Below are 25554 nucleotides of genomic sequence, written 5' to 3'. Positions count from 1 at the left end.
ATGAAACAGAATCTGCGATAAGGTGCATTCACACTACCAGAGATAAAGCGACAGGATCCCATTCATTTCAATGGAGAGCGGTCGATTTCCAGCGACACAAGCGACAGTGACCACTGGATTTGGCAAGTCCATATGTTCAACTTTATGCAAATGAAGAGCGACTTTCTGAAGCGACAACCAATAGGAGTGAAGTCAGTGGAGCCCACGTGATACGTCACTCTTCAGTGCCGAGTCCAACCGAGGCTAGATGAACGAGAAGCTCATTTCAGCAGTCAGAAACTCTCCTATAATTTATGCTATGTCTCCGTGTGTACATGGAGGTATTTGCCATGCTGACTCCGAGCCTGAATGGTTTCGTGAACCCAGATAGACCGGCATTTGCCCTTTTGCAGCAGTTAAATAGCCGCGATGGCAAAGAGTGCTCGTTGTTTCTCATATGCATTTTATGTACTGATTCCATTCTAGATTTACACTTTTCCTTCCAAAATGTTTGTTTGTGGCGGCAATAAAACTGATATGTTGTCTACACAACATGGAGTAACATCCATGAATGTCACTCACAAACATTACTACACAATTAGAAGAAAAGGTTCTCTATAGAACCTTAAAAGGTTCTATCAGCGCTACATATTTGGAACCCCTAAAAGGTTCTATACACTCTTAAAAAAGGGTTCCTCTGGGTTCTATATAGAACCCCGGGGTTCCGTACTTGGCCAATAGAACCTTTTACCCAAAAAAAAATGGTTCTATATAGAACCATTTTGGAGTTCCATATATGAAGCAGGGAATGGAACCATTTTTGGTTCTAAATAGAACCATTTCTTCCAAGAGTGTAGGCAACCAATATTGGAACGCTCACTAGCGACCTCACCGCCAGCCACTGGCAACATGCAGTGAAAAAGTCGCTTGTAGTGTGAATGCACATGTCTTGGGACTTGATTTTGTCCAATGATAGAATCATTGTGGTTTAATTGCTGTGATCTCATGTGAGTGACAGTTTGTCCCGCCCTTGCACCAGTAAACACATCATCAGAGAAGAGATGGAATGTCGTTGCAAGTGGGAGGTGATGATATTTTAATTAAAGATTAGGTGGGCACATGAATTAATAATATTATGAATGGATACATGCAATATTACATACAAAATAAGTCCATTAGTCCATTTTGTTTTCATGGTGACTTTAAATAGATCTACTTGGCCAAAACAAAACCCGTGATGCTTGAATGGATGAAAATATTACTTCTGCATTTCATTCCCTCTTATGGGAAGTCTCTTTGACCTGTTGTTATGTGCAGGTATAGCTGAAGTGAAGTCACTGGAGTTCAGACAGTCCAAAAGTGTCATTTTGGGATTGTCACGACACATCCAATTCATAAGAGTTAATGTTCATTTGACACTGCTTCCCAAAAACTCATTGCAGGAGTCAGACTTCGGTCTGATATCTGATTAACGAGAAGCAAAAAGGACTGCAGCACCTTGACATCTCATCACCTCTGAAGCTGTGAAGCGTCACTCTTGTAGTGTGTGGCATTTGACAGATAGCCGAAGCGCACTACTTGTTGTTAGCATGTCGTCCAACCAGGTGCAAATGTGTTTTTTGTCACTTGTACACCAAAAACCTAGCCAGGTGGACAGACAGCCGCAGATTATTATGGTCTGTCGCCAGTGGCCTGGGGTTTCCCTGGAGACCATGTGACTGGTGTTGTGTTTTTTCCCTTCCCTCTCTTTTAGGAGTTGTGTTTATTATGGGATGTCAGAGCAGCCTGCTTATGACTATTATGGGATGTCAGAGAGGGCGGGAGGGGGCAGTGTCTCCATAGCAACGTGGTTGCTAAGGGGGCAGGGACTAAGAAAGGGGAAGGCAGTGTGTACTTGCTGGTACTGTGTGCGAGGGGGAGATGATTATTATGGTCTGTAGGTTGCGAGGTAACTATGCAGAGTTGAGTGAGTGTTGTAGGGAGGGGGGAGCGTGCCTAGGATTATTATGGGATGTCTCTACCCCCCCTCTGATTTCTTTGTGTGTATGAGGATGTTCGCTTCTGGTCACTGACGCTGGGGAAAGGGGAGAAGAGTGGACGACGTCTCCCAAAGATTCACACCTTTTCGGAGCTTGTTTTTATTTTTCAGTGATAGGTAGTAACTAACCTACAGCTTTCGCGTCAGACTAAGCTGATCATACCGCCGAGTATCTACACCTTGGACTGACCTGTAAGTCAATTCCTCCCACCCACTTCCAACCGCCTGCATTAAAAAAAATATACATACATATAAATTCGTGTCCCTCGATGAGCTTTTTGTCATACCAGAAAACAGAAAACAAATAAACAAATCTAAAATTACGGGTAACGTTAACTTACAACTGTTAAGACACCGCGTCTTTAAGGGCCAAATGGTGTTTGTTTCGGGGGCTTCGCGACCTCCGCATGTTATTAAAGGAGGAAAGTTTTTAAGAATCGAATATAATGAGAAACGATGGCAGATTATCGCTTTAACTCAACTCATCTAGTCGGCTGCCATTTTCCCTAGATCACTTGACTCTGTCTATGCTCTGTTTGCTAGCTTTGCTAACTTGATTGACAGCTAAGTTGAGGCGTCTTTCGCTCGGACCTAACGAGAAAGTTTACGAAAAAGGCCGAAATGACACGTCTACGTCAAACTCCTTTTAACCCAACACGCTGTGTGATGTTGTAATTTTGTAATGCCACCATTGTTAATTGATTTTGTTTTACCTTAACACAGCTAGCCTCCGCTGTCACTTGTTTCTCTCTCTGTCAACATAGGGTGCTGCTAAAAACCTGACCAAAATATTGTTGTTATTTCTATTTTATGAAGCGTCCTGACGGAAACATGTCAGGGAGTGAAGACGACCGGGACCATTTTGGACCCATGCGAGATGGTAAGGATTTAACGTTAGCTGTCCCGAGCAGAGCCAGAGTCTGGACTCTCATTTACCACATCATGTTATATAACCTCCCTAAATGAGCCCAAACATGTAAATGAACTGCTGACATGTCAAGTGTGTCTGGATAAATGGCCAGTTCTGTAAGGAGAACGCTGCTAGATTGAATGTTTATTTATTTAGCTTGACCTGGCAAGCCACGTGTAACTGCATCATCCACCTATATAAAAGCCAAATCTTTAGGTTATGCTGCAGTAGTAGCCTGTTAGTGTTAGCTGCATGCAAAAGTCACATCACTTCCTGAATCACTGATCCGTAGTGAAAGCGTCAGCTGTTAAAATAAAACATAAACCCTTTTTGTTACAGACTCCTTTACCTTAGTATCATAGGAGCGAAAGGGGCTTGTTTTTGTACTTAAGCGTTCGTAGTTGTTTAGCATCTAGTGTGTCAAGCCCATTTGTTTTGCTTTCTTATTCTGGCCGCCCTCGGAAATGGCGTTGGTAGCGCATCCTATCAACAGAGAGCTTATAATAAATGAATGATTACCAAAGCAAGAGCCTTTTGCCGTAGTTTCACTGCTGCTGACATATTTCGACAAAAGGTCCACATCTCGAGGCAGGAATGCTCAACAATAATGTATTCTAAAGGCTTTAAACTTTGTTAATGGACCTACATTGATTTGCCATATTTCCTCCAGTCATTATATTTAGTATGGGTCATACAGTTAGAATAAAATTATTATATCAGTTCTGAAAGGATATGAAGGACAGATAATCAAAATAAAGATGATTGTTCAGCTATGATTATTTTATGTTTGGTGTATGCTGTGTGTCTGCTTTGGACAGATGATGTGGATGAACAGTTATCTGAGGCAGAGACTCCCAAATCCAAAAAGAAGAAGAAAGCAAAGAAAAGCCGTGAAAGCAGGAGCAGCAAACGACAAAAAGTCCTCAGAGAGGTTAGCAGAACACCTCTTCAGTCCATATATAATGTAGTCAGGATGCATTAGATTAAATCAAAAGTCAGAAGACTGAATTAAGAATTGCTATCACAGGAATAATTTAATTTGAAATGAAAAAAAAAGAAACAGTACTGTTTTTACTGTATTTTTGATCAAATAAATGCAGACTTGGTGTGCATAAGAGACTTCTTCTTCTTCAAAAAAAAACCCCAATATAAATTCATACTGACATTTTAAAGGTAGTGTATGTTGACGATTTATGATGATGAGATTCTGTAATGAAACTACTAACTACTGAAACTATGTTGGGTGTAGTAGCCCACAAGAGTGTGAGAAGCAGGTTGAGCTTTCTTTCTTTCTTTTTTGTTTTGTTTTTTTTGTTGTTGTTGTTGTTGTTGTAGTGTTGTTTTGTAATGTTGTTGTGTCTTATGTTGTCTGTGTTGTATATTACTTATGTTTTTAGGACCCCCTTGAAAATGAGATGTTGCATCTCAAGGGGCTATCCTGTCAATAAATTCACAAATGTGTGATGTCACCTGTACAGTGTCACATCAATCATAATTTGGCATTACCGTAACTGTTAAACATGTTAACAGAAACACGTTTTAGAATCGAGCATTGAACTGAAGGGTTTTTTTCCTGAATATATCTGATACTGTCACCTCTCTTTGGGTGGTTTCATGATCTAGGAGGTTCCTGTCAGCTCTCCTGAAGTCATGGAAGCAATCCGAATGGTGGAAGGCGAGGAAGAGGAGGAGGACGGAGTGATGCGATCTGAGAGTGAAGGGAGTGACTATGCTCCGAGCAAGAAGAAGAAAAAGAGATCCAGCTCATCGAAGGAGAGGAAGAAGGGAGGTTCAGTGGGAGAAAAGGCTGGCGGCTCATCTGGAGGGAAAAGCAAACGTAAAGACCCAGAGCCCGAGGAGGAAGATGATGATGACGATGATAATGAAGGACAGGTAAGGGGTAGCCGATGGGTAGTCTATGGCACAAGGTGACAACTACAAAAAAAGTATTGGACAGTATTGGAATACAGTATTGGATTTTTGAATTGGATTACTTACGCTTTAACAATCAGTGTTACGGATGGAAAAACAGTTTAATATCAAGCCCTGCCCTGTCCTTTCTACATTGTTGCCACAATAAATACTGATTTTAAGTTTTGCTTGTAAAGTTTTCATCAGCTAATGTTATATTTTGTGCTTTTTCCTTGGTGCACTACCATTAAAAATTTTGGATTGTTAAGATTAATAAATGCTGTTCAAAGGAGTCTCTTACTGTCTTTGTGGAAAACACAATACTTTTTAGATAAGGATAGATTTTATTTGAAATAGAAATATTTTGTAACATTTTAAGTGTCTTTACTGTCACTTTTGATCAATTTAATTTTTAAATTTATTAAAGGCTTATTTCTTTAAAAAGGTAGTGTATGTTTTTGGATAAAGGTTCAGGTCAGGTGATATTATATGGCTACCTTTTTTGATTGCATTCTCCAGTGTTTGTCATCTGTTATCCTCTTTTCTCCAGCCCAAATCTTCCTCTCAGCTATTAGCAGACTGGGGGATGAAAGACATTGACTACACCTTTACCCAGGAGGACTACACCTCTCTCACCAATTACAAAGCTTTCAGCCAGTTTGTCAGGTAGAGCAGTTCTGCTTCTTTGACTTTCTGTTTTTGTCCCATATGTATTATCACCTCATGTAAACATTCATATAATAATCTATACTCGTCAGGTGACTGATCTGAAATGTCTTTTTCATTTCTTCTCTTGTTTAGACCTCTAATAGCTGCTAAGAACCCTAAGATCGCTGTGTCAAAGATGATGATGGTTTTAGGAGCTAAATGGCGAGAGTTCAGCACTAATAATCCCATGCGAGGCTCAGCGAGTGCTAACGCAGCCCTGGCAGCTGCCAACGTAGCTGCTGCAGTGGAGAGTATGGTGACCAGGGTGGATGGAGGAGGGGCGGCACCAACAGCCCCGCCCACATCAACAGCAGCTCCTGCTGCACTACCCCCACCCCAGCAGCCCCCAGTGGTCCCCCTGCGGAAAGCAAAGACCAAAGAGGGCAAAGGTCAGATGAGAGAGAGAGAGTTTATTTTGAAGGTTTTTTTGGGAACCAAAAGTGTATTTATTGTATGTATTTTTTTTAATTACTCAACTTCTTGTTTTGCGTGTATGTATCTACTCTAGGCCCAAATGCACGAAGAAAGACCAAGTCCACTCCAAAGCCCCAGGACAAAAAGTCTAAAGCGAAGAAAGTGGCTCCACTCAAGATTAAACTGGGAAATTTCAAGAGAAAGCGTTCCTCTGTATGCATCTATTCCTTATATGCTTACATATATTAGCTAATTTATACTGTTCAACACATTATTCTACACATCTTAATATTATTAATTTATTAATATCATAGTTAAAAATGAGATTACAATATTTAATGATATATAATCATGTTAAATAAATGCATGTCGTGCAAAATCATACAAATCCCAACCGGTTGAACGATACTGCATATATATTAAATTATACCTGTATTCCTTATTTGTATGTCATCATCACTAACATCACTTAATTGTTTTGCACCCCTTCACCCATGGTTTCTTTTCTCAGAGCGGTGAGGATGATGATGGTGAGAGTGATTTTGACACTTTCTCAGTAAGTGATGGATCCAATAGTCGGGGCAGCCGTTCCAAGAGTAAGAAGTCCAAGAGTTCCAAGAAGAAGAAGAAGGGTGAGTCAAAGAGAGCGAAAACTCAAATTATTCTGCTGAACACACGTTATATTGAACACATTTTACTAGTTTGGACGCTTTCCAGCCATTTATATTTGATCTAAGCCCTCCTTCTTTCATAGTGGATGAGGATGCTGATGGCTATGAGACCGATCATCAGGACTATTGTGAGGTGTGTCAGCAGGGTGGTGAGATCATTTTATGTGACACCTGTCCGAGAGCCTATCACATGGTGTGTCTAGATCCTGACATGGAGAGAGCCCCAGAGGGGACCTGGAGCTGCCCCCACTGCGTAAGTACATGCAAACATGTTCCGAATGAATGAATGTCCTTTCCTCAAGCTGCTCTGTGCTCATTGAGTAAAAATTATATTCCGTGTGTGTGCACTAGTTCTCTACATTCCATCGATATTTAATGACTAAAGTTTCTGTTGATTATGCATTATTTATGTCTTTCTCTCAGGAGAAGGAGGGTATTCAATGGGAGGCTCGTGAGGAGAGTTCTGAGGGTGAGGAGGAGAATGATGATGGAAGGAGGGATGAAGGAGAGGTAGAAGAGGAAGACGATCACCACATGGAGTTTTGTCGGGTTTGCAAGGATGGAGGAGAGCTGCTATGCTGTGACACATGCCCCTCGTCTTACCACTTACACTGTCTTAACCCGCCCCTGCCAGATATCCCCAATGGAGAGTGGATCTGCCCACGCTGCCTGGTGAGAGAGGAATAATATAGTGTCTTAGTCCAAGTCTATCCTTTGGATTTGGTTTTCTTGAGATTTTATCTTCGTAGATGTGTCATTGCTGAAATACATAGGATCAACATTACTGAATCCCAATTAACATTGATGTGTTTTTTCTTGTTTAATTCTACAGAACAAATATAATATATCTTGTTTTCTCAGAGTGCTCCACTGAAAGGCAAAGTCCAGAAAGTTCTGACCTGGCGCTGGGGTGAAGCCCCTCCCCCAATGCCCGTTCCTCGGCCTGTAGACCTCCCAGCCGATGCTCCAGATCCTCCTCCTATGATTGGTCGGAAGGAGAGAGAGTTCTTTGTAAAGTGGTGCAACATGTCCTACTGGCACTGTTCTTGGGTCCAGGAACTACAGGTAATGCACACACAATGCCATGTAAAGAGAAATTTAATTATTTTCTTGTTTTGGCTGATATTAAATCAATAGGTTTTTGTCTAAATAAATGAAAAATGAAACCCTCCATAAATAAATCGACGGTTTTATATTCTAAATTAAATGTAAATTATTACTGTTTTTGCATATTAACTTTAAGTGAATGTTAGATCATGGCAAGAGTAATTTTTAATGTAATGCACATTTAATAAATTATTTATAATACATCTAATAGCCGGTATGGTACCATTATACTGTGCGTCCCTTGTTATATTGTCCATCTTTTTAAGTCAAGAACATAAAAGTAGTTATACACTCTTATATGGCCAATTGCACATTAAATCGTGCATTTGTTTACACGAGCATGTTTATTAGTACAATCGTCCAATCATGTATGTATTTTTCCCTCTCTTGTCACAGTTGGAGCTGAACTGTCAGGTAATGTTCCGTAACTATCAGCGGAAGACCGATATGGAAGAGCCCCCCAATCTAGAGATGGGTGCTGAGGGAGATGAGGATAAGAGCTGTAAGAGGAAGAATAAAGATCCCTTCTATGCCCGTATGGAGGATCAGTATGGACGCTTTGGAGTAAAGATGGAGTGGCTCCTCATCCACCGCATATTAAATCACAGGTGAGGGTGTTCATATTTTCAAAATCTCTTGAAGAACAACATCTGCTCAACTATTTGGATATTCATTTCTCTGTTCTTTCTGGCAGTGTGGATAAAAAGAATAACGTTCACTATCTGATCAAATGGAGAGATTTACAGTATGATCAGTCAACCTGGGAGAGTGAAGACATGGACATCCCAGACTTTGAGACCTTCAAACAGCATTACTGGAACCACAGGTACATGCTCACATTACTCTGCAGCATACACCCTAGTATGAAAAAATGTTGCAGCTATAATTTAATCGACATATCTTCTTTCTTTCTGTTTGTCAGGGAGTTGATGCTTGGAGAGGAGGGCAGACCAGGTAAAAAGATAAAGAAGGTCAAAGTGAGGAAGACAGAGAGGCCTCCTGCTAATCCTGTTGTGGATGTAAGGAATCTTGGAACAACTCAAATCAATATCTGTCTGCTTTATAAGATGGAATTTGTATACTTTACACATTTAGGTTGGAGCCATGGTTTTGCACTGGGAGTTATTCAATAGAAATACATACCATGGCCCCCTTTTTCCTGTCCTGTTCCCTCTTTTTTCCTGTAATTTTCTGTTATCTCAAGTGTAACCAATAATATAATTATTAGTGAGGCCAAAAGATTGTTTGAAAACATTGTTTAAAAGCCAAAGAAAATATATGATTAGGTTTTGACTGTCAATGAACTAATATTCTTCCTGTCTCTTACTTTCAGCCCACTATAAAGTTTGATAGGCAACCGGATTATCTGGACTCTACGGGCGGCACACTTCACCCATACCAGCTGGAGGGACTGAACTGGTTGCGTTTTTCTTGGGCTCAGGGCACAGATACCATCCTGGCTGATGAGATGGGTCTTGGAAAGACTGTTCAAACTGCTGTCTTCCTCTACTCGCTCTACAAAGAGGTGTGTTTTCTTACAAATATATAAGTACACCATCGCTATGAAAATGTTTTTCAAAAAAAGCCTCTTGTGCTCTCCAAGGCTGCATTTCTTTCAAATAAAAATGATAGTGAAAACAGTATTATTACAATTTAAAATAACTGTTTTCTGTTTAAATATATTTTGAAATGTAATTTATTCCTGTGATGGCAAAGCTGAATTTTCAGAAGTCATTATTCCAGGTCTCAGTGTCAGTGATCCTTTTTTTTTTTTAGTGAAAATTATTCTAATATGCTGATTTGGTGCTTTAGAAACCATTCATATTCATTATTATAAAAGTTGAAAAAGTCTTGCATAATATTATTCTGGAAATCATGATACAGTTTTTAACCAAGATTCTTTGGTGAACTGAAAGTTCTAAAGGAGAGCATTTGAAGTTGAAATCTTTTCTAAGTGTAAAAGTCTGTATGTGATGTTTGATCAATTTAATGCTGCTTTGCTGAATAAAAAAATGAATTTGTAATTAAACAAAACAAAAAAAGCTTACGGACTTCAAAGTTTTAAACAGTAGTGGAATTTCCTTTCTTGTATTATCAAATCACTTTGATTCATTGGATTTACAGATATAAATGGTCTCTAGGAAGACATGGATGTTTATCATAAAATGTATTATTTAAATGAATTGTGGCTTTAAAGTAAAAAATGGTGTATATTTGGTAATTGTTTCTCTCAGGGTCACTCGAAGGGGCCCTTCTTGGTCAGTGCCCCTCTGTCCACTATTATTAACTGGGAGAGAGAGTTTGAGATGTGGGCCCCAGACATGTACGTGGTCACTTATGTGGGTGATAAAGACAGCAGAGCTGTCATACGAGAGAATGAATTCTCCTTTGAGGACAACGCCATCCGCGGTGGGAAAAAGGCCTCTAAAATGAAGGTATGAATCACAAAGGAAAGGAGGGGAAGAGTTGATACAATAGCTTATAATCAGAGAGAACTAGTAACCATAACGGTAAACATGTAGGTTCATGTAAATCTTTGCCACATCTGCTGTGTGGCTTGATGATATTACCATTGTCTTTATCTGCCTACTATGCGTGGTTCCTGAAACTCTTCATCTGTGTAGAAAGAGGCTGCTGTGAAGTTTCATGTGCTGTTGACATCCTATGAGCTCATCACAATTGATCAAGCCATCCTGGGCTCCATTGACTGGGCTTGTCTTGTGGTAGATGAGGCCCATAGATTGAAAAATAATCAGTCAAAGGTAAGATCCATGTGTCAGACCCCTGACACACCAAATTAATTACTACTTAAAGGATTTGTTCATCCAAAAATTCAAATTCTGTCATCATTTACTCACTCTTGTGTAGTTCCAAACCTGTATGACTTAGTTTCTTTCACTAATGATTGGTTTGCAGCCGATATCAGCTCGCTGAGGTTATAAGTACTTACATTTGAGCTTACAAAAAACAACAACCTATCAAATAAGTTCAGAAAACTTGGAAAATAGTGCAACAGTCTCATGGACTACTTTTATGGTGCTTTTACATACGTTTTTTTTTGCAAAAGAAAGTCGTGCAAGTTTGGAGCAATATGAGAGTGAATAGATGATGACAGAACTTTGATTTCAGAGAGATCTATTCTTTAAATGTTATAAGTCATGGATTTATAACTAACTCTCTCTCTCCTTTCTCCCCCCCTCTCTCAGTTCTTTCGTGTGTTGAATAACTATCCTCTTCAGCATAAGCTGCTGTTGACCGGCACACCTTTACAGAACAACCTGGAGGAGCTCTTCCATCTGCTCAACTTCCTCACACCTGAGAGATTCAAGTAAGTGTGTGTTCTGGATAAGTGAGTGCAATGATGATTTTTATGTGCCCTCCATTTTTTTCACATTGTTCCGTACTAAATATGTGTGTGTTTCAGTAATCTGGAAGGTTTCCTGGAAGAGTTTGCTGACATTGCTAAAGAAGACCAAATTAAGAAACTGCACGATATGTTGGGTCCTCACATGCTCAGAAGACTTAAAGCTGATGTCTTCAAACACATGCCCTCAAAAACTGAGCTCATCGTGCGTGTGGAGCTCAGCCCCATGCAGAAGTACGAGACTTGTTCAGTAATTGTCAATGAATGTTCTGTTTAAGATTCTGCACATTTCTTCTAGGCCACATTTTTCACTCAGACTGATTTGCGCCACCTGCTGGACAACATCTGTTGTTTACAGCGTCTATCATTGAACTGTATGACTGACAGTTTGATGATTCTGTTTACGTCTGTCTATATAAAATATAGGGTTATTGGGCCTTATTACAATATTTAATACTCTTTTATTACATTTACTGTAGGCTTTTTAAATGGCAATAGCCTCTGATTCGATTTTCTGTTTTTCTGGGACAGGAAATATTACAAGTACATCCTGACACGCAACTTTGAAGCTCTGAACACTCGTGGTGGAGGAAACCAGGTTTCTCTGCTCAATGTGGTCATGGACCTGAAGAAATGCTGTAACCACCCCTACCTTTTTCCCACAGCTGCTAATGTGAGCTTCCATTCGCTCACTCTCAACTACCATTTTACAGTAGAGATGGGGGGAACTGACAGCTTTTAGGTTTTAAATGAATAACAACAATACTTCTTAATGGGTGATTGATATGGGTCTCATTTTGCAGGAAGCCCCTAAAATGCCTAATGGCATGTATGATGGCAGTGCCCTCACAAAGGCTTCTGGGAAACTGATGCTTCTGTTTAAGATGCTGAAAAAACTGAAGGAGGGTGGACATAGAGTCCTTATATTCTCACAGGTACACACACACATGCCAGAAACACACACAGGTTACAAATATACTCAGAATATAACTACAGTATATGCTCTAATATACTTAAATCTATTGTTGTAGATGACAAAGATGTTGGATTTGCTGGAAGACTTCCTGGAGAACGAGGGATACAAGTATGAAAGGATAGACGGAGGGGTGACTGGAGGGATGAGACAGGAAGCCATCGATAGATTCAATGGTGAGGGGATAATGCCTGCCATTTTGATCAACATTATGGATGGTTTGTTTTGATCAAAAATGTCTGTTTCCTCTCATTGCAGCTCCTGGCGCTCCTCAGTTTGTTTTCCTCCTGTCCACCAGAGCGGGGGGTTTGGGCATCAATTTGGCAACTGCTGACACTGTCATTATCTACGACTCAGACTGGAACCCGCACAATGACATCCAGGTAGATACGATGTGAAATACGTGATGCTAGAAATATCAAACACTTGTATCTCTGTGAGATAATATGTGGGCAAACTCTTTCTGACACAGTCTCTCTCCTGGTGTCTTTCTCAGGCGTTTAGCAGGGCTCATCGAATTGGTCAGAATAAGAAGGTCATGATCTATCGATTTGTCACTAAAGCATCTGTTGAGGAGAGAATTACTCAGGTGAGATATGTTACAGTGGTTTGAAACCCAGGCAAATACAAAACTATGTAGAAAAACACTTAACGATCAAACTCTACCCCTTGTAAAAGTCATCGCATGACCCTTGTGTCTCAGGTGGCAAAGAAGAAGATGATGTTGACCCACCTGGTGGTGCGGCCCGGTCTGGGCTCCAAGGCTGGATCCATGTCCAAGCAAGAATTGGATGACATCTTAAAGTTCGGCACAGAACAGCTTTTCAAATATGAGCTCGGAGAGGGTGAGAAAAACACGGTTTTAAGTAATATTTCATCTTTTAAACGTGATCTTGATTTGAGATCAGAAAGTGGAATAAACATTTGACAGAACAATAATGACATTTAAAGCAGCTGAACTTTGGCTACAGTGATTAACAGATGTTCAGCTTGTAGTTAAAGAGTTTATATGTGACTTGTTTTGTGGATCAGTCAGTATCGGATATAATAAAAAAAAACGTAAGCTGCTGTGGTGAGTACAGTTTCGCTCTGATGCCTCAGTAAGTTAAAAATAAAATGTGTGACAACAGTTCTTTATAATTGGCCAGGGCAAATGTTAAAAGTAAATATCTGATATGGTAAATAAAATCCTAGTGTTGAGCCCTATTATATAACCAATGCCATGACCCCTTTAAAATACTGCCAATGCAGGTAAAGCACTTCTAGTACTAGACAATATGGAAAATAAATAAATACAAAAATGGAATCAGCGAATTAACAGGCTCGATACAAGAAAGGGACAAAGTAAAGATTAAAATCAATTCTAAAACAAGTGAATGTCTCCCATCCAGGTGACAATAAGGAGGAAGACGGCAGTGTGATCCACTATGATGACAAGGCCATTGATCGCTTGTTGGACAGAAACCAAGATGCAACAGACGACACAGAGCTTCAGAGTATGAATGAATACCTCAGCTCCTTTAAAGTGGCCCAGTATGTGGTCAAAGATGAGGAAGAGGAGGTAAGTTTTTGTGGGATTCTGACTGTGTGTGTTTATGTCATATGTATCTATATGTACATCTTATGGTATGTCTTCGTCAGGAGGAGGATGTGGATAGAGAGATCATTAAGCAGGAAGAAAGTGTAGATCCTGATTACTGGGAGAAACTGTTGCGCCATCATTATGAGCAGCAGCAGGAAGATCTCGCTCGTCACTTGGGCAAAGGCAAACGGCCACGCAAACCCGTGAACTACAACGATTGCTCACAGGAGGACAGAGGTAGTAGACGGGGTACAGGCGCATTTTAAGCTTTTTTTACTATTTCCCTGTTTGTTCGTGAGTAGTTGCATGTGTGTTGGATGGCTGAAGATGAACTTGTGTGGTTTTAGATATGGTAGATTCATTTTTATGTTTTGGGTAATATCTGTAAATCATTTCCAATGAAAATAATATCTCATGTTTAAAATTATAAAAAATATTTTTTGAATTTTTATATTTGTAGTTTATTATTATTTTTTTAATTTTGGGTGGTTGATGTTTGGATGTACATACACTACCTGTCAAAAGTATGGACACACTTTCCCATTCTTTATTAATAACTTCTTTTAGCATTTTTTAATAATATGGAAGTCATCAAAACTTTAAGATTAAAATATGGGAATTATGTTGTATGTGCTAAAAATTTTTAAGCAAAACTTACATATGATGAAAAAATAAAGTAATTTTCTTTTTTTATTATGAAAACAGTTTTACTTTACAAAACCTTGTAATTTATAGCATAATTTATAAATGTTATTTAGTTTTTAATGAGTTTAATTATACATTGTATAGAAACAAAATATAATACTAAATTATAGTATTTAGGCAGAAGCCTTTGCACTGAATGCATGTCTTGCCATCTTAAAAACCTTAAGTGTGTCCAAAAGTTTGACCTATTTGTTGTAGATGTCGGCATGATTTAGTTTTTTGTCCCCTCAAATTAAATATTTTCTTGCCAAGAGAACTCAAGTGCTCAATAAAATATTGCCCCTCTCATTTGTGTTCTCAGACTGGCAGGATGATCAGTCTGATAACCAATCAGATTACTCTGTGGCTTCAGAGGAGGGTGATGAGGACTTCGATGAGCGGTCTGAAGGTAAAGAATGAAATTAAACCGTCTTTATCTGAACAAGCAGTTATTATACAGAAATATATTTGTATTGACATTAGGCCTATTTTTTTGTGTTAGCAGCAAACTCCCGAAGACCAAGTCGTAAAGGCTTGAGGAATGATAAAGACAAACCACTGCCCCCCCTACTGGCCAGAGTGGGAGGAAACATTGAGGTACAACTTCACTTACCTTTCAAATTGTTTCGACTATTCCCTCCACATACTCCATTATACTAAACATCTCTCTCCTCATTAGGTGTTGGGCTTCAATGCTCGACAAAGGAAGGCCTTCCTGAATGCAGTGATGCGTTATGGGATGCCTCCCCAGGATGCCTTCACCACCCAGTGGCTTGTTAGAGACCTGCGAGGCAAATCAGAGAAGGAGTTCAAGTGAGTCTGACATTCCTTCCCGAGGATTTCTTGTCAATTATTTTAACTTAATTTACTTGACTACTTTCTCTGTTTTTTTAGGGCATACGTGTCTCTTTTTATGCGTCACCTGTGTGAGCCAGGTGCCGACGGGGCAGAAACATTCGCTGACGGCGTTCCACGGGAAGGACTGTCACGACAACACGTTCTCACACGCATAGGTGTGATGTCACTGATTCGCAAGAAGGTGTGCGAAGTTATGATCGCTAGTGCTTTAGTGGTAAATAGAGAGCTATTTGATTCTGTGAATGACAGTGGCGTTATGTGATTGACTGTTTTAAACTCCTACAGGTGCAGGAGTTTGAGCATGTCAATGGTCAGTGGTCAATGCCCTGGATGAAAGAACAGGAGGAAAGCAAAAGAGCGGCAGCCATTGCAGCGGGAGAAGATCCAAAAACACCCTCTACAGGGACGCCTGCAGACACCCAGCCCAACACACCAGCAACAGGTACACACATGCATATCAGTGTTGTTATTGTTAACTAAAACTATTTTAAAATTATTTGAAATAAAGCTAAGATATATAATAAAATAAAATATAAATATTTGATGAAAAACTGTTTGCCTTGTTGTTACCTTGTTGGTTCCTTGGCAAATAATAACTGAAATGAAGTTAAGTTGAAGTACCAAAATACAAATTGAAATAAAAAAACCCTAAAACTAATAAAAACATCCAAAGCACTGGCATAGCAAAAGTACTAATATTGAAAAAAAAAAATAGAAGCTAATTCAAAATATGAATAATGTAATATTATTCTTACAGACAATGAATTGAATAAACATAATCTACGATGATGTTTTTTAATTCTGTATCAAAGTGTCCCTATTATGCTATTTTAAAGGCTGCCAGTTTTGTTTTGGAGATCTCCTACAATAGGTTTTACATGTATCAATGGTCAAAAAAACATTTCATTTACTCATAATATAATTGCACATCACCACATTTTTTATTGATTCTCAAACGACTCGACGGATGAATCAGTCTCTCTAAATCCCTCCTTTTTGCTAGTCTATACTTTGCTCTGATTGGCCGGATGGCCCAGTCTGTTGTGATTGGTCTTCCGCATACAGTGCATGTTTCGAAGCTAAACGTGCATAAACATAAGCTCTGGAGGCTTCCTATAGCTCAGTGATTGTACACACTATAAAGACAGTAATGATGACGTCGATTTAACCATATCCATCTGATTTTACCACATCTTGAGGGAGCCGCACACTGAGAACTGCATTTCAAATTTAGTTCTTCAGTTCTCTTTCGTGTCTCCTTATACTTGAATGGACAAATTCAGACAAAATGATCTCAAAATTACCATGTCAACAAGTATTTTAGTGAACATGGTTATGTAACACTTACATCTCAAGTGAACATAGAGGTGAAAAAGAAATCGGATGTGTATCATTATATCCTATAAATACCTCCTTCTGTCTGTGTCATTAGTATTAATAATATAAAAAAAACAGTTTTAATAAAGATAAATCTTTTTAAAGTTGCACTGTGTAATTTTTAGCAGGATCTGTTGACAGAAATGCAATGTTATATTCATAACTATGTTTCAATGGTGTTTAAAGACCTTACATAATGAACCGTTATGTTTTTATTACCTTAGAATGAGCAGTTTCTATCTACATACACGACTGGTCCCCTTACATGTTAAGACGCTATTTTGCGCCGTCATGTTTCTACAGTAGCCCTAAACGGACAAAAGCGTTTCGTCACTATGTTGTTCTTCGTGCAAAGAAACTAGTGAAAGTCAGCGGATGAAACTCTGACACAATGATGAAAAAGTAACAATAATATTCGCAATAACATTTTGTTTTATTGAATAGTTGAGTAAACATAACTTATTCATCTTTGTAAAGAAATCTCATTGCTTAACTGGCTTTCTGCTGTCTCAGAGAACGACTTATTTTTCTGTCGGCCACCGTAACTTGTGTTGGTTGCAAAAAATTCCACACTGCACCTTTAATTTATACTGTGAACACTCTGCAGTGTTCTTTTACATTTCAATTATTCCTTTACCATACCTGAATACTACTTTTACTTTATTTGTAACTTTGTTCTTTTGTATTTATCTAAGCTTGCGCTTGTTCTTATTTCATTCCTGACTGTTAATTTGTCTTTAATAATTTTTTAACTTTATTAGTTGGGGTAGTAGTTTTTCCTTTGGTATAAACTGATCTTTAAGTAATAACTATTGTCTAGCAAAAGTCATGTGGTCCAGTGAACATGAAGAAAAAACAAAACAGCTTATTTTCAGACCATTTGACCTTTTTATGAGAAGTTGGAAGTTGAAATGAGAAGTAAGATTTGTCCAGTATCTTTGTGCAGCTCATCGTTACGCATTAATCTGACTCTTTTTTTTTTATCCAAACAGAAGACCTTTCCAAAGGCGAAGATGTAAAAGAGCTGGAGGAGAAGATGGAGGGGGATGGAGAGAAGGAGACGAAAGGGCTCAGACAGGAGGATGAGGTACTTGTTATTTACAGTCTCACTATTTCACTTCATCTTCCTGTTTCTATTCTCTGTATTTTTAAACAATTTCCTTTTGTAAACACCTGCCTGTCTCACACTGTCTTTCTTCATGTCTCCAACTGTCATTCTCACGTTCCTTCTTTTTTTTCCCCTCAGATTATTGAGATTCCTGATGAAGGCGAGAAATCCTCCAGTCCAGCAAAGAAAGAAGAAAAAAAGGAAAGCGAGAGAGAGGCCACCTCACCATCAACAGAAAAGGATGTAGAAAATGAGAAGGATGGAGAGAAAGAGGAGTCCACTGAATCGAAGAAAAACTCATCTTCAGATGTCAAAGCCGAAAGTTCAGATGCCACAAGCAGTGTAGACACATCCAAAACCAAAGGTGAAGCACTGAGCACTACCTAAAATGACCCATTTTTAAAGTCTTATAATTAAAATCTGATTTAATATCCATTTTCATTCCATGAAAACTCTAGTAAAGGTCCCATGAGTGGCATTAATACTTTCTTACTCCATTGCAGAAGAATCCTCTGAAGAGAAAACAGAAAAAATGGACACCAGTCCAGCAAGTGATGAGAAGAAAGGTACATACGAACACAAATAAGCCTCCTTTATACCACACATAACTGTTACAATCAATAATGTCTTTTTCTCTCTTCAACCAGAGCCAAAAGACGAGAAAGACAGAGTGAAGTCAGAGGACTCCGCTAAGCTGCAAAATGGAGAGAACACCAAAGAGACAAGTGGAGGAGGGGATGGAGTGAGTGAGGAGAAGAAGAAAGCAGTGAAGCAGAGGTTCATGTTTAACATCGCTGACGGAGGTTTCACAGGTACACTGGGAATTTACTGTCTGTGTGTATATGTGTATGTGCTGGTGAGTTTTTGAATCAATGATCGCTCTGTTTCTCTTTCCAGAGCTTCACTCCCTCTGGCAGAATGAAGAGAGAGCAGCCACGGTCACCAAGAAGACTTACGAGATCTGGCATCGTCGCCACGACTACTGGCTGCTGGCTGGTATCATACAGTATCCTTGACATATTAACGTCCTTTTATTGATCATTCTTTTTACTACCGATACAGCAATTCATTTGCTTGCATCACTGAAAGGATTATGTGTATTTTATTATTCTTTTCTATCGTTTGTATAATTCAAAAATGTACCACCAATAAGAGGTTATATTTATTATGACCTTTATCTGACTGTAAATGACGGTGTCATTCTATCCAGTAGTCATTAAAACTGAAATAAATCAATTTCCAGGAATTATGTAGTGGCCAAGAAATGTCAAATGAATCAAAATTGTCCTCTACTAAGAATCAAGTAGAAATTTGTTACATTTAACTGCTGTTATAGATTCCTGTTCCTAATTTTTTAGATTATGTCCTTAATCTCTGTACTATCAGCCACGGCTATGCTCGCTGGCAGGATGTGCAGAATGACCCGAGGTTCGCCATACTCAACGAGCCCTTTAAGGGAGAGATGAGCCGAGGAAACTTCCTTGAGATTAAAAACAAGTTCCTTGCTCGCAGGTTTAAGGTTAGAGATGTACAGAAACACTGCCTTCATTGTTTTTCTAGAGCTACATTTGTTGGCTCTTCTTTCAACTGCATCATTTATGTCTGTGCTTAGCTGTTGGAACAAGCTCTGGTGATTGAGGAGCAGCTCAGACGTGCTGCATATCTAAACATGACAGAGGACCCCTCTCACCCCTCCATGGCACTCAACACACGCTTCAGTGAGGTGGAGTGTCTTGCGGAGTCACACCAGCACCTCAGTAAAGAGTCCATGTCAGGAAACAAGCCTGCTAATGCAGTTCTACACAAAGGTACAACAACTCACAAAACGCTGTACAGCACAACATAATCACCACTCATCTTTGCACACACTTTTGCAATGCAGAGAAATACACAAATAAGTGAAAAAGAAAATAGCAATTATTATTTCGAGCAGTCAGGATTTACATTACAAAAATTATTACTATTTATTTCACATTTGATTCTGGATCTTTTAACAAAAGTTGGTTATCACATTTTTAGTGAGTTGTTAGTCTAAATCTGAATATGAAAATATGAATTAATTAAATTCTAATTAAATTAAAACCAGGATTTAAAAATGTATTTAAATGTAAATCCAAATCAAATATGAATCTAAATCGAATTGAATTTGAATCCAAATCAAATATAAATCTAAATCAAATAAAATTTGAATCTAAATCCAGTAAGATTTAAATAGAATTTGAATCCACGTCCAATTGAATTTGATTTAAAATCTATTTAAATTTGAATCCAAAACAAATATGAATCAAAATCTGTTTGCATATCAATCCTAATAACTCTAAATCAAATGAAGTGTTATAAAAATACATTTAAATTTGAAATCAAATCGAATTGTGAGATGCTAAAAGGCTAAGTCCTAATAATTTTACAAATTTTCGTACAGTTGCTTTCACAGCTTAACACTGTTTCCGATGCAGCACTGCTCAAATTCACAATTCACACTTTATTTAGTATCTTAATATAGCTTTACAGACCACATTTGGCTTGATTATTACATCCTGTAGCTTTAGTGATGTACACTAATGTTACAATAAATGGAGATGCGTTCAAAAATCTCCACTGTTCTCAATCTCCATTCTTTCTGTAAGTTCTCAAACAACTGGAGGAGCTGCTCAGCGACATGAAGGCAGATGTCACCCGGCTCCCAGCAACCATCGCTCGAATACCGCCCGTTGCTGTGCGGCTGCAGATGTCAGAAAGAAGTATCCTTAGCAGGCTGGCTAGCCGAGGACCGGAGGTCACACAGACGCAGGCGCCACGCTGATGACCCCTGGATGAATTTTTCACCCATAGCTCTCATAAGTCATGATGAGGAATCATCTCACGTACAAACAGACATGCACCTGGGTCAGGTGATCCGATCCGTTGTATATATCTGATATGAGTTCAAGCTGCCCACACTAGTTTGGACTGAAGGAGAGTGGAGTGGTTCCTATATCTAACACACTGTGGTTCCCTAACATTTCCTGTTAAATTCAATTTAGAGGCATTCCACCCCCTTCATTAAAAAATCCTCTGAACACACACCTACTGACCTGAGAGATGTGTACGTATGTTAGAATACACAGCACCCAAATTATGCTCCAATAGAAATCCAGTTCAGATTTTTCAGGTCACCTGATCCGCACTGTAGTGGTCCACGCAGGGCAAGGTTGAAGAGCTGGTATGGATTTCTGCTTTGCTTGGAATGGATATTTGCAGTGGGTACTCTTTCCTCCTCAGGTGTGTATTATGTTGTAATTCACACTAGTTGAATCACTGTTTTTTGTGCATTTCCACAAGCTTGAATTTCAACCAGATACAACCTAAAATCATGTGGCCTCCATCTTGTCCTTCTGTAAGTACTGTCAGGCAGCAGTTGGAAACCAAGTGAAAGGTTTATGCTGATGGAAAAACAGACCCTGTCCCAAATGCCACCACGTGACATCCTCCGAGTTCACATTTTGGTGGCTTAATGCCAGATAGACTGTCAGGTAATAGTCCACTGATGCAGGCTTTATAAACATACGAACACATAAGCACTCTTTTTCTTAGGAAATCTTGGGAACTTCACAGATGCATTTTGGACAGGGCCACAACTTTTGTGAGGACATCAAATGACCTTTCATTCCTTTAGAATTAAAAAAATATAATTATAAACACGATTTTTTTCCCATTATGAAAACTGCTGCTTTAAGAAAAGTCAAGTTCCATGTTCACTTTTGTTTATTAATCATTATTAATCATGTGCTTGTTTAAATAAATCCACCTTTATTCCCCATTCGCTCTTCTGATTGGCCCCTGAATAATGTAATTAGAGAGTAGGCAACGCCAGTTAGTTTTTTCCTAAAAGAGAAGGCAAAATCCCCCAAGCACAGGTGAAAAAAACAGCTGTTTATTTAACGTCTAATTTGACACTTTCGGGAGTTTTGCATATCTCACTTTGTAATTATCGTTGTTACCCTGTTATTGTTATTATGTCTTCGGTTTCTGTTTTTTTTTTTTAGACCTGCAATAAAAAGGTAACTAAGCGTGCAGAGTGTTGTCTCTTTTTTAAGGAGTAGCTAATTTTTTTTTATTTTTTATACATGCTACATTATTTCCCCCTTTTTTGTTTCTTTTTTTTTTAAATATGTAGAAAAAATTCAGTTAACGAAGACGTACAGACTTATAGAAACGTACGCATCACACATCATTTGTGCAGGTATTTTTGAATCCACCAAATTCATTTAGGAAAATCGAATGATTCCTTTTGCACTATTGCCCTGTCTATTGTATTGACATTTTATTCGAATTGAGCTCAAATGGATTGATTGAAGTGTTTCGATTTCTCAGTCTGATTATAAATTGATTATTTAAGTGCTTGTGTAAAAGTAGCAATCATGTTGAGGGATTACATGGAGGGGAGAACAGCAAAGGATGGTTTAGAGAGGAAGCATGGAATAATGAATGACAGCAACACGACAGGATGGGGAAATTATGACAATTAACTAAAATGGTTGGGTGGAGGCAGATAACTTATCGGAGTAAATATGCTTTGGTAAGGAAAGACTGGAAAAGGGGAGATGTCTAGTTTAGTTAGTCAAGCCTTCACTTCGCATTTATTTAGATCAATAAATGTTAATGATGTTTTATCCGTTTCACCCAAAAGCTTGAAAAGCCCAAAGCCTCACCCAGCAAATTTGACATTTTTGTTTGTTTGTGTGTGTGTGTGTGTGTGTGTGTGTGTGTACAACCAAGTATTAATCCGAAGAGGACAAAAGCATGTCATGTAGGTAAGGGACAGTTTTCTGACCTTTCTATAGTCATGTGCAAAATGCTTCCGTTTCTAACTTGACCTTTTTCCTCTACCTTTTTTAGTTTGATCTCAAAAGATGAGTAATGTGGTGTCACTTGCCTTCTCACTAACAGGCATAATGTAGGCCATACTTTGGTTTCATTTTTTGGCTTTCTCTATTCTGATCTATTTTGTGGACTGATAATCAAAGAATACCATTGCAAGTCTCCAAAAACATGGAGAACTTTACAATGGAACGTTTTTATTTGTCAATGTAGATTAACTTGAAAGGGTTCAACTTTGAATTAATTTTAGAAATATATGTTAAAAATTTAGAAGATGGTCTAGCGTTTTGGATTCTGTGATTTAAGAAAAAAAGAAAAAATAAAGAAAAAAGAAAAAAACAATGTAAGATGTATTATTCTTTTTGACCACCTGTCAAATGGCAAGGTGTTTTAGAAATGTGTCATTCTATAGCATCAACTATAGAAAGAGTCACTTACAGAAACTTTTTAAAAAACATTTTATGATGTGATATGTATCGTGAAACTGGATCTTGGACTTTGCAAGTATTCAAATGTTAGCTGCAACCTAGAGGTTGGACGAATAAAATTTGCAAGGCAAAAATAATCTCCCTTTCTGGATAGAATAGCTATATTGAATTTTGTCAGGCAATGGTTTTTGAGGTCCGTAGAATTGAATGCTTTTATTCAGCAAGGATGCACTGATCAAGTCACAGTAAAGACTGTTACAATTTGCTTTCAAATAAATCCTGTTCTTCTGAACTTTATATTCATCAAAGAATCCTGAAGAAAAATGTATCAGTTTGAGGTTCCACAAAAATAATATGCTGCACAGTTTTTTTTAACTGTGACAATGTTTCTTTAACACCAATTATGCAAATTAGAATGATTTCGAAGGATCGTTGCCATCACAAGAATAAATTACATTTTAAAATATTTTAAAACGGAAAACAGTTATTTTAAACTTTAATAGTTTTTCAATATATATATATATATATATATATATATATATATATAAATCTATATATATTCTATATATCTGCCAATCCGGTGTCGAATAAAATCGAGCAACACCTGACCTAGCCGATCAAGAAGCTCATCAACGCGAGGCATTGGATACGCGTCAAATTTCGTCACAGCATAATCCAAACAGAACCGTATCGAGCCTTCGGTTTTAGGCACTAAAACTATCGAGCTAGCCCAGTCACTGTTGGATTATTTTCCGGTGAAAATTATTATGTTAGTCATACTTCCAAAACGAATAATCTGTGATACTGAATGACAGTATACACAGCGTTGCGGTGGCTGACAGCCTCACAGTCTCCTCAAACGTTGTGTTCATCCGCGCAGTGCCGTGTTAAGGGTGTCGAAGTACAACTCGCGTAAAGTTGATAATTCCGTCACCATCCTCATAAATTGCGGGTGGTGATGACACAGTGGATAAGACACATGCCTTAGGTGTGAGAGACCTGGGTTTGAATCCACTGTGAGACACTTTCTCCAGAGGCGTGCAACCAGTGACATATATAGCAATTGTAAGTCGCTTTGGATAAAAGCGTCAGCTAAAAAAAAATATATATCCGCGAATGACTGCAATTGCAGATTTTGAACAGAGATGGCGACAAAGAGGAAAAACATCAGACGGCAGCTTTAAGCACATTAAATATGTCACTTCAACCTTTATTTTTATTTTTATTTTGATATTTTCTTCTCCCACTTAGAAATCATGGAGGGCTCTGAAATTGGCATTGTAGGTGCATGTCCACTGTGAGAGACATAATCTAAAAAAAATCCAGAAATCACAATATATTTTAATATTTGGACAGTAGCCTTTGTTTGCAATTGTTTGCAATTGCAACCATTGACCTTTTTAATGGAATAAATTTGTAAATAATGCAACTAACCCCCTCCCCCCTCTCTCTTTCTCTCTCTGTGTGTTTGTGTGAGGTGAAAGTCTTGAAACGAGGAAGTGCAATGTACACTAAACAAAATGGACTTTAACGGTCAGACTGACACCAACCCGTGAAATCAACAAATCAACCTGCGAGAAAAAAAAACATGAATGAAAGGAAGCAAGAGAAGTACACTCAGAAGCTGTAAGGTAGGGTAAGTGAGGGTAATTTGCATTTCGTTGTTGTTTGTTTTTGATATTTTGCTCAGCCTGTAGTTCCTCTATTTGTCTCTTTTAGTTTCAGAAGGTAAACTGGACGTTTGTTTGGATCAGTTCTTGACTAAAAGGACTTGAAGAACCAGGAAATCAATCTGCCATCTCAGGATCTTTCTCTATCTCACTTGTTGCTTTCACTGTTTTATGAACAAGCCACAAAAAGGAAGGAAGGAGTTTGTAACAGTGCATGAGAGAGAGAGAGGGAGGGACATACAACAGGCTTATATACACTATCAGGACGACCTGCTCTTCAAAGGACCGAAAACACTGTTTACGTTTCGAGCGAGGAGAAGCAGAGAGGGCAGGTATGATGCCGGTAGACAAATGATTATGGGCTGTGGTTGGGTGTGTGGAGGGATGTCAATGCATACGTTATAGAAGGAGGGAGCCAAATGGAAAAGTAGAGGATGAGTGCAGACGTATGAGACAAAGAGAAGAAGACTCTTCTTTACAGCTCTGGATTATGTTTATGCATGTATCTTATTTATTACCTTATTAATGTGAATTCAATTCTTTTTCTTTATGACTGGAAGAGGAGGATATTGAAGACGATTATTTGAAATAGGAAGATGGTTCGGTAAGTTCTCTCTTGTTCCAATCTTGGTCAACTCATCATCTTCCCTTTTTCAATTTTGCTTATGTTTTTTCAGCCCCTTATCTGTGCGTTTTGCAATATGTGTAAAAAGGCTTTTTTTTATTGTGTGTGTGAATGCAACTGCAAAGTGCAACTTATGTGACAGCATGCCTGGGCTTTATGTGCATTTCTGCAAATGCATTTGGTGGTTTGGTAGGCCATGGTAGAGTGTGCATGTGCTTCATTACACATCTCATTACACAAGCATATTTGCTTTAGAACAGCTCTGTACCTCCTTTACACATACACAC

General features: G+C 38.5%; 1 protein-coding gene across 5 annotated transcripts; it reads left to right on the top strand.

The window, feature by feature from the left end:
• Positions 1 to 1868: 1868 nt before the first annotated feature.
• On the top strand, positions 1869 to 21733 carry chd4b (chromodomain helicase DNA binding protein 4b). Of its 5 annotated transcripts, none has more exons than XM_089117795.1 (40): positions 1869 to 2209; positions 2834 to 2897; positions 3746 to 3858; positions 4551 to 4820; positions 5389 to 5504; positions 5640 to 5935; positions 6055 to 6173; positions 6472 to 6592; positions 6715 to 6884; positions 7055 to 7303; positions 7493 to 7696; positions 8135 to 8346; positions 8433 to 8564; positions 8661 to 8757; positions 9072 to 9263; positions 9973 to 10173; positions 10363 to 10500; positions 10945 to 11066; positions 11163 to 11336; positions 11634 to 11775; positions 11906 to 12037; positions 12134 to 12251; positions 12334 to 12458; positions 12572 to 12664; positions 12779 to 12920; positions 13467 to 13636; positions 13717 to 13906; positions 14664 to 14750; positions 14844 to 14938; positions 15021 to 15154; positions 15236 to 15380; positions 15485 to 15641; positions 17569 to 17663; positions 17823 to 18048; positions 18188 to 18250; positions 18332 to 18496; positions 18582 to 18690; positions 19071 to 19203; positions 19297 to 19492; positions 20312 to 21733. In XM_089117795.1, the coding sequence occupies exons 2-40, from the start codon at positions 2849 to 2851 to the stop codon at positions 20485 to 20487; spliced, it is 5868 nt and encodes a 1955-aa protein (XP_088973921.1). In that variant the 5' UTR covers positions 1869 to 2209; positions 2834 to 2848; the 3' UTR covers positions 20488 to 21733. The 5 variants fall into 5 exon arrangements, with proteins under 5 accessions (XP_088973921.1, XP_088973920.1, XP_088973919.1 ...); XM_089117794.1 differs by having other exon boundaries at positions 1878 to 2209; positions 2782 to 2897; positions 13717 to 13894; positions 14847 to 14938; XM_089117793.1 differs by having other exon boundaries at positions 1878 to 2209; positions 2782 to 2897; positions 13717 to 13894.
• Positions 21734 to 25554: the final 3821 nt, after the last annotated feature.

The sequence above is a fragment of the Pimephales promelas genome, chromosome 12, assembly GCF_988280905.1.
Source record: "Pimephales promelas chromosome 12, fPimPro1.hap1.1, whole genome shotgun sequence".
NCBI lineage: Eukaryota > Metazoa > Chordata > Actinopteri > Cypriniformes > Leuciscidae > Pimephales > Pimephales promelas.
Note: the sequence above shows the minus strand (reverse complement) of the source record. Positions and strands in the feature narration are given on the sequence as shown.